Below are 9963 nucleotides of genomic sequence, written 5' to 3'. Positions count from 1 at the left end.
CTGTCGTTCCTCGTAGATAACGGAATATATGTTTAATTTCGTTCCAGTGTCTCTTTGTTGGATATGTGCTAAATCTTGCCAACAAATTTACGGAAAAAGATATATCAGGCCTTGTACAATTTGTAAGATACATAAGGGCACCGATAACACTTAGATATGGTACTTCTGGACCAAGAATAGCTTCATCATCTTCACATGGACGGAATGGATCCTTTTCTATGTTTAATGATCTAACAACCATTGGAGTACTTAAAGGATTTGATTTATCCATATTAAAACGTTTAAGAATATTTTCTGTATAATTTGTCTGGTGAACAAACATTCCACATTCTTTTTGTTCAATTTGTAAACCTAGACAATACTTGGTTTTTCCAAGATCCTTCATTTCAAATTCTTCCTTCAAGTATGACACAAATTCTTAAAATTTCCTTATTCGTTCCAATGATGTTTAAATCATCAACATATACAACAATAATTACGCATCCGGATGTTGTTTTTTTAATGAAAACACAAGGGCGTATTGAATTATTTACATATCCATTTTTCATCAAGTGATCACTTAGTCGATTATACCACATTCGACCGGATTACTTCAACCCATATAATGATCTTTGTAATTTCACAGAATAACATTCTCTGGGTTTTCAACTTTGTGCTTCAGGCATCTTAAATCCTTCAGGGATTTTAATATATATATATATATATATATATATATATATATATATATATATATATATATATATATATATATATATATATTACTATCAAGTGATCCATATAAGTAAGCTGTAACAAAATCCATAAGATGCATTTCTAAATTTTCAGATACCGCCAAGCTAATCAAATACCAAAACGTAATTGCATCCATCACGGGAGAATACGTTTCTTCATAATCAATTCCAGGCCTTTGAGAAAAACCTTGTGCAACAAATTGAGCTTTATATCTTACTATTTCATTTTTCTCATTTCGCTTTCGAATAAAAACCCATTTGTATCCAACAGGTTTTACACCTTCAGGTGTAAGGACTATAGGTCCAAAAACATTACGTTTATTTAGCGAATCCAATTCAACCTGGATGGCTTCTTTCCATTTTATCCAGTCCTGCCGATTTTTACATTCACCAAAAGATTTTGGTTCATGATCTTCATTATCATTTATGATGTCGATTGCCACATTATAAGAAAATATATCATCAATTTCTTCTATATCTTTTCGGTTCCATATTTTTCCAGTATTAATGTAATTGATAGAGATTTCATGATTCTCGTCAGTTTGTGCTTCTGACAGAACATTTTCATCATCAGTGTTTATTCAGGAACACCATTCTCTATTTTGTGATCATTATGTGTTTCTTCAGGAACATCATTCTCTATTTTGTGATCATCGTGTTTCTCTATTAATTTTCTTTTTCGAGGATTTTTATCTTTGGAACCTACTGGCCTTGCACGCTTCAGGCGTTTAATGACATCATGAGTATCTTCAATTTGTTTCTTTGGAATTTCAATTCGATCAGGGGCATTTGCAGCATGTATATATGATTTAGTTACCCCTTTTGTGTCTGCAAATGCATCTGGTATTTGATTTGCTATTCTTTGCAAGTGTACAATTTGCTGTACATCTTTTTCACATTGTTGTGTTCTTGGATACAGATGTAACAATGATGATACATACCATGTAATTTCCTTTTCGGTATGTTTCTGTTCTCCACCCTAACATTGGGAAGATTTCCTCATTAAAATGACAATCAGCAAAACGTGCTGTGAATGTGTCGCCTGTCTGAGGTTCAAGATATCGAATGATTGATGGACTATCATAACCGATATAAATTCCAACCTTTCTTTGAGTTCCCATTTTCTTTCATTGCGGTGGTACAATAGGCACATACACCATATATCCAAAAATTCTCAGATGAGAAATGTCTTGTTCTTTACCAAATGCAAGCTGCAATGGGAAGTATTTATGATATGCACTTGGTCTGATGCAAATTAATGAAGCAGCATGTAAAATTGCATGTCCCCATATAGAAATATGGAGCTTTGTTTTCATAATCATTGGTCTAGCAATCATTTGCAGACGTTTAATTCATGATTCAGCCAATCCATTCTGTGTATATACATGAGCAACATGATGCTCAACAATGATTCTCATAGACAAAATAATCATTGAAAGTCTGAGAAGTAAATTCACCAGCATTATCAAGTCTAATTTTCTTGATTGTATAATCGGGAAATTGATTCCTCAATTTTATTATTTGAGCAAGTAATCTTGCAAATGCAACATTTCGAGTTGACAATAAACATACATGTGACCATCTGCTGGAGGCATCAATCAATACCATAAAGTATCTGAACGGTCCACATTGTGGATGAATTGGTCCACAAATATCACCCTGAATACGTTCAAGAAACATTGGAGACCATGTTTGATTCAATCGGACTTATATATGTATAATGCAATCCAGTAGGAGCATTGGTAGTTTTTCAATCACATATTTCTTTCCTGATTTATATGTGATAAGACACATATATTTCTCATTCCCTTCATTCATTGTTTGAGTATCATACCCATGGGAATATATATCATTAAAACTCAACAAATTTCTTTTCGATTGTGGTGAATATAAAGCATCATTGATCAAAAATTTTGTACCATTAGGTAACAAAAATTATGCTTTACCACATCCTTTAATCAAGTCTACAGGACCTGATATTGTATTCACCGTTGTTTTTGTTGATTTTAGTTCCAAGAAATATCTTTTATCTCGGAGGGTAGTGTGCGTTGTACCACTATCGGGTATGCAAACTTCAGCTTTGCTCATAGCATTTTCCATTTTTGAACTTCAAAAAAATATTCAATGAAATAAAATTACTGGCAATATATATTTAAATATAACACATATCATAATTATACAATAAAACATTATTATATGAATACATGAAAAATAAATTATTGTACATTTATATTCTACCACTATATTGTTCATTTTCAAAGAAATCATTGAGAAAATCTGCAGCATCAATATTGTTCATTTCTATCCCACCAACATATTGATCATTTCCAGAGAAATCATTCATAAAATCACCAACATCAAAATGAGTTGAATCACTCAAACGGTCACTGCGTTCAGTGAAGTTGGTCTCCTTTTCTTTCCTCTTTAGTGATTCTTTATAAAGTTTACAAAGATACTCAGGAGCTCGACAAATACGAGACCAATGTCCTGGAGTACCACATCTGAAACAAGAACTTTCATATCTTTTTGAGTGATTCTCATTAACATTTGTATTCTCATGATATTTTTTCAGTGGATGATTTGGGACATTCTTTTGATATGAGTTATAAAAATAACTATCTCTATTGTTTTCAAAACCACGACCTCGACCACGACCACTGCCACAATTCCACGTCCACGACCTCGACCAAAATCTTGTCTTTGAATTTGATTTTGGTTTCGAGGTTTAAATTCATTTTTACTTACACCATTTACTTCTGGAAATGCTGTTGATCCAGTGGGTCGGGACTGATGATTTCTCATTAATAGCTCGTTGTTCTTTTCCGCCACAAGAAGACATGCGATGAGTTCAGAATATCTCGCAAATCCACGTACTCTATATTGTTGCTGTAGAGTAATATTTGATGCATGAAACGTGGAAAATGTTTTTTCAAGCATTTCCGATTCTGTGACCTCATGTCCACAAAATTTTAGCTGCGAGATTATTCGATACATCGCTGAATTATAATCACTGACTTTCTTAAAATCTTGGAATCTTAACATATTCCATTCATCACGGGCGGTCGGAAGTATAACTTCTCTTATATGTTCAAATATTTCTTTCAATCATTTCCACAAAGCCATGAAATCTTTTTCAATTAAATATTCACATTTCAATCCCTCGTCGAGATGTCGACGCAAAAATATAATGGCTTTTGCCTTTTCTTGTGACGTCGATATGCCATTTTATTTTATGGTCTCAGTTAGACCCAATGACTCAAGATGCATTTCTACATCGAGAGTCCATGGCATATAATTTTTTCCCGTGATGTCGAGCGTAACAAATTTGAGTTTTGTCAAATTTGACATGGTGGTACTAAAAAAATTACGATGCATTTTATTAGTTAATGAATATTGCAATACAAAGTAATGGATAAACAACAAGTACAAGCATTTGTAAAAATAAAGAAAACACACGAGGAGGATATTCTCCGATAAATACAAGACTCGTGAGTATGATAACTAAAATAATTAAAAATAACCTTGAGAAAGCCATCTTCTTTTTTCTTCGAAAATTTTAATGAAGAATAATTTTTAGAAAAGAAGAGAAAGTTGGAGTGATTGAATGTGTTTATGAGATCATATTTATAGGGCAAAAACTAGCCGTTTTTTACCGTTTATGACCGTTGGTGTACAAAAAAATAAAGGTATGTATTTGTATAATTTTATGATAATAATATGATGTATATAATATTAGACATGTTTAAATAATTATGTATATCATATTACATTATTATAATGATGTGTCATAATTTATTTTGTTTAAAAACCTTATATTCTTTTATACTTGTCGTATCCCTTACCGGAAATGTGTGATGTCGTCTTAACATCCTCCCAGGATTTATAACAAGTTTTTGGAAAATTTATTTTATTATTTCTAATAATAACATTATATTATATATTAAATATATACGCAATAAATAAATAACAGTAAAATAAATATTATTACTTTTGTTACTTTTTTCTTCTATTTGGAGCTAGGAAAAGTATGGAGGACTATTAGAGCTTCGTGCTGATAACGTGTTGTGAAAAAGTAAAAATTTATGGTAAAAAATAAAAATCTCAAACTCTCAAAATTTACCAAACTATGCGTTTTATAATATTTTTCTCTATACTCAATTGTGATTTTCTTCACAAATGAGAGATCTATTTATAGGAAATCTTTACAAATAATCCAAAAATAAAATACATCATTACATACATCATCACACACTAATTTTCAATATTTACAACTCTTATTTTCAATATTCAAATATTCAACATTCAAATATTCAATACACATATTTTAAATATTATTTTTCAACAGATAATACCCACTTTGATATTTTGGTACTATATATAAACAGAAATTTGCAAACTTATTTTTTTTACAAAAAACTGTCTTGTTGTTTTTTTTTGGTATTAATTCTTTCCAAATTGATTACTAAATTTACGATTTGAATAATGCTGAAACCTTTATGTAATTAATTCGATTTAATCCTATTATTAATTTCTTTTTTATATTAACAAAATATTACAATTTAAATATTCAAAACTAAAATAATTAATTATCATTTTTTGAGTTGGGAAAAGAAGGTTTATCACAATCGGATAGTCGCAAACTTAGCACACACAACTAATAATAATGGTATTTGTAGCTGAAATACCATTACATTAAAATATATCATTTATTGAAAACTTGTTCGAAAATGGTCCCATGGTCTAGTGGTGAGGACATTGGACTCTGAATCCAGTAACCCGAGTTCAAATCTCGGTGGGACCTGACCTTTTATTTTTATATATTTTTTTTGTGAAGAACCGATTTATTCAATTTTTAACCACTTTATTATAATTTTTGTGGATGGCTGGTATCTCATTAATTTATTTATATATTATTAAGAATTATGAAAATTTACCCATCAAATTCACATTTTTCTGGCACACGATTCAGAGTTTTGAGAAATTATTGTGATAAATTTGAGCGTTGATTTCGAGTTTCGTCTAGGTAAAAATTTATATGAAATGGTCTCACGAGTCGAATTTGTGAGACGTATCTCTTATTTGGATCGTCCATGAAATATTTTTTTATGCTAAAAGTATTATCTTTTATTGTGAATATGAGTAGCGTTGACCCGTCTCACAGATTAGTATCCGTGAAATTACATCACATGAGACTCATTCGTTAATATTGTATCTAGACTGAGTCTGAGTGTATATTTATGCAAGATGTTCGTTTTAATTCAAACAAAAAACACCTTTTAATTTATTCATATCTTATCGAGTTATCAAAATCTTTTACTAATTAAAAAGATTTTTATATTTATCTATATTTTTTACTTTTTAGATTATCATATCACTTTTAATAAAAATATCATATTTTAATTATTATAATATTGCATGCAGAGGAACACTATTATCTATTATTATGTTCTTCTAATGAATGACATGTTCATATCTTCTATGGTTTTTTTTAATTAATTTAATTGTTATTTATTGTATAATCAAAAAATTTATGGGACGATTTATTTAGTCAATTTTGTGAGATGAATATTATATTTGAGTCAACGATAAGAAAAATATTACTTTCATGCCAAAAATATTACTTTTTATTGTAAATATAGACATAATTACTCATCTCACGGATAAAAATTCGTAAACACATATCACAAAAGATTTAGTTTTATTATATTAAAATATTTTATTAGGAAAAATACATTAGCAGACAAAATTAAACTTCAAAGTGGAAGAGGACAGCCACAGGACTGGACAATCAACCGCATCTCCAGCGTTGCAAACATTTGCATCTGGACAAGAACCCGTGGCTCGAATAGATACAACTAATTTAAGTAAATCCAAGTTCATTGAACTGAACTAACTATGAAAATCTTCATATTAGCTTTTTCTCATGCAACTTCTAATATCTATTTTTCCAAGATTGGGCTCTACTAAAAGTAATATTTTTAATATAAAAAATTCACTAATCGAGTCGGATTGGAGATATGTTTCATAAAATCGATCCGTGAGATTGTCTCACTATAATTTGTGTGAAATTCACGTGTTAGGTTGTACTAAAGGTTGACAATTAAAAACACAAGGACTAAAAATCTTTATTTTTTTAAAAATTCATATTATTCCTAAAATGCTCTTTTTTCCTTTGCTTGATAATAATAAACAGATTTATGGGAAATTCACTTTTCAGTTTTGGCTACAATAGTCGTATATTACATGTTTTGATATGATGTTAATAATAATATATTTACAAAATATATATCTAAATTAAAAAATCGGAACAAAAAATTTTCTTATGATATGTCATCTTCAATATTGTGTAAGGCAAAAACTTGTGTGAGACGGTCTCACGGGCGAAAAATTATTATTTTTTATGCTAAGAACATTACTTTTTATTGTGAAGATTCGTGAGACAGTCTCAGAAGAGATCTACTCATTGTATAAAACTGAATTTAAGAATAAAATATTATTCTTAATCGTTTTTATTAATATACATAAACTTTAAATGAAATTTTTATAAACTTATCAATGAATTTTGATTTTTCTGGATTTAACAATTCATTAACAGTAAACAACAATATTATATTTTTACATTAGGGCTTGAAGAGTACTTTATTATTTATCTTTTTTCTTAAAAAAAAAATCTAAAGATATTTTGGGTATAACAATACCGAATTCTCCTCGCTTAATTTTATCCATAAAAATCAATCCAAACATAACACATTTTATCACAACGTGGTACAAATCTTTATCTATCATTTTTCTTATCGATTATTTATCAATCATTTAATAATCATATAATTCCATCAAAAAATTACTATGATTGCTCTGCATCCTATAGAATTACTTCTATAATTATGATACAATTTATCATACATATTCTATCACTTAAAAGTAAATGCAAAAATTCACAAAAAGTAAATTTTCTTTGGCCCGCTTAGTCCTGCAACGGAAATGAGATGGACCGGTTTTGCCTTGCTTTTAAACGGATCACTTGACGAATCCGCGACGGAGTGGATTGGTTTAACGGGTCTAATTCATTTCGACGACTCTAATATCACCCGAGTCTTGATACAGCAGGATCCGCCAGCATCCTGGAAGGTAGGGGTATAAGTGTCATTTCAAAATTTTCTATTCCCCTGGTGCTGTTGGGCTCGCATAAGTTCGGGTAAGGGGTTAAGCCCAGCTAATGTGGCCCAATCGAAATTTCCGGAGCCCAAATTCTGAAGATTCAGCTTCAGAGAATCCATTCTCGGTAAACTGGCGAAGCGGTCGTCAATCTGTTCCAAGGACTCCAAAATGCCGTCGTACTGAGACGAGGAAGACGGGGAAGAACCGTGGCTGTACTCTCGGCTCTCAACTTCAGAAGTGTCGAGGCTACGTTTGCTTGAATTCTTCTCGTAAATTCGGCAAAGCACCCAATCATCCAACTAAAATCAATCAATTTTTTTTTAAAAAAAGACCCATCAACGAAAAAGTCACAAAAACGAAAACAGGAAATTTCGCAATATTCGATCATTTTACCTTTGAGCTGCCATGCTTTGTTGAAGGTTCAGAGATCCGATATTCATGCATAATCCAATCGGTTTTCGATCCTTTCGGCGCTTTCCCTTTGTAGAAAACAAGGGACTTCTTGATACCGACTTTTCTTCCTTCTGCGGTGATGATCTTATCAGTTCCGGTGGCTTTCCAGTATCCAGATCCGGCGACCCTGTTAGGCCTGGAACCGTTGGGGTACTTTCTGTCTCTTGGGCTGAAGAAATACCATTCCTTTTCTCCAAACATGGCCTTGCCTTCACCCCCCCAAAATAAAAAACCAAAGACCCATTCAGAATATTGAATCAGCTTTGAGAAATGAGGAATTTGATTCGAGTTTGTACTTACAGGGAAGATCCCATGGATCGAATTTGTACAAATCGATCTCTCCGATGATCTGCAAGGGGAAATGGTGGCCTGAAACTTTCCTGCAGAGGTACTGCACCAAGAGCTCCTCGTCTGTGGGGAAGAAACGAAACCCAGGTGGCAAATTCAGCTGCGAGACTGTATCAGGTCGTGGAAAAACCATTTTTACTTCAGATTTTTCTCGTGCGAGTCGTATTTGTTTCTTCTTTTATTTTGCTATTTTGCGGGAGGTCGAGACTCGAGAGAGTGTATATATACGAAGGAAACGCGGCCATCCAGAGATGACTCGCCATTGGGAGATCGAAACATGGATAGAGAAAAAGTCAATTGGATATATTTACAGAAATTTTGTATGACGATAATTATTGTTAACTTCGAACATAATTATTGTTAGGATATTTTAAATTTAATAAATGAAAATTTTAAAAAAAACGGATAAAACATGGAAACAAAAAAAATTGAAGAAAAAGTCGAAGCTCCCAAGCAATCGGGAGGTGCCTTGGAGCCTCTCTAGTTATCTTCGAGAGGGAGGCATCTAGGCTAGGGATTTCAATCGAGTGGGTTGGATCGGGTTTCGGGTCAACCCGCAATTTTTTTTTATTTTTTTTCAACCCGAACCCAAAGCAACCGGAAAACCTCCAATCCGAACACGAACCCGTATAACCCGACTCAACCCGTCTAACCTGCCTAACCCGAATTTTATTAATTTTTTTAAATTTTTTTAAAAAAATTAATGAAAAAAATTCAAAAAAATAAAAATAAAAATAATATTTTAATTTAAACACATAATAACAAAATTTTCGATTTAAATTTGAAAGTTTAATCGTAGAAAATTGAAAGTATATTTACTAAATTAAATAAAAAATTGTTAAAAAAATAAAAATATGCAAAGTAAATATTAAATGATGAAAATTTATCATATAAATATACAATAAATTTTGTTCAAACATACAATATATAAAAATATAGGTAATATTTTCAAAAAAAAAAGTTCGCAGGTCAACCCACGACCCAACCCGAAACCCGCCTAACATGGCACTAACCCGAATCCACACAACCCGAACTCGAAAAACCCCAACCCGAACATGATTTTTTTCGTGTTGGGTCGTGTCGGGTTGACGGGTCGTGTCGCATTTTGACACTCCTACCTTAAGTGACGTCTAGATACTTGACGATGTTGTTTTTCAAAAATTACAAAATTTTCATGAATTTTTATCGTAAAAAAGTATCTTTTGATTATATTTATAGATTTGTGAAATATCAACTCATATAAATTAATTAACAATTAAGAGAGAATATAACA

At 31.4% G+C, this 9963-nt stretch overlaps 1 protein-coding gene and 1 non-coding gene across 2 annotated transcripts; one reads left to right on the top strand and one right to left on the bottom strand.

Annotated features, from left to right (window-relative positions):
* Window positions 1–5460: 5460 nt before the first annotated feature.
* On the top strand, window positions 5461–5532 carry TRNAQ-CUG (transfer RNA glutamine (anticodon CUG)). Its single transcript has one exon. It is a non-coding gene; the product is annotated as a tRNA-Gln (tRNA).
* A 1901-nt stretch (window positions 5533–7433) lies between these two features.
* LOC140804567 (NAC domain-containing protein JA2L-like) lies at window positions 7434–8954 on the bottom strand. Its single transcript, XM_073160617.1, has 3 exons — window positions 8643–8954; window positions 8283–8551; window positions 7434–8188 (listed from the first exon to the last, which is right to left on the bottom strand). Exons 1-3 carry the CDS (start codon window positions 8821–8823, stop codon window positions 7880–7882), a joined length of 759 nt encoding a protein of 252 aa, XP_073016718.1. The 5' UTR covers window positions 8824–8954; the 3' UTR covers window positions 7434–7879.
* Window positions 8955–9963: the final 1009 nt, after the last annotated feature.

The sequence above is a fragment of the Primulina eburnea genome, chromosome 11 (assembly GCF_022965805.1).
Source record: "Primulina eburnea isolate SZY01 chromosome 11, ASM2296580v1, whole genome shotgun sequence".
In the NCBI taxonomy this organism is placed as follows: Eukaryota; Viridiplantae; Streptophyta; class Magnoliopsida; order Lamiales; family Gesneriaceae; genus Primulina; species Primulina eburnea.
The sequence above is the reverse complement of the archived record's forward strand: the minus strand, read 5'-3'. Positions and strand labels throughout refer to the sequence as shown.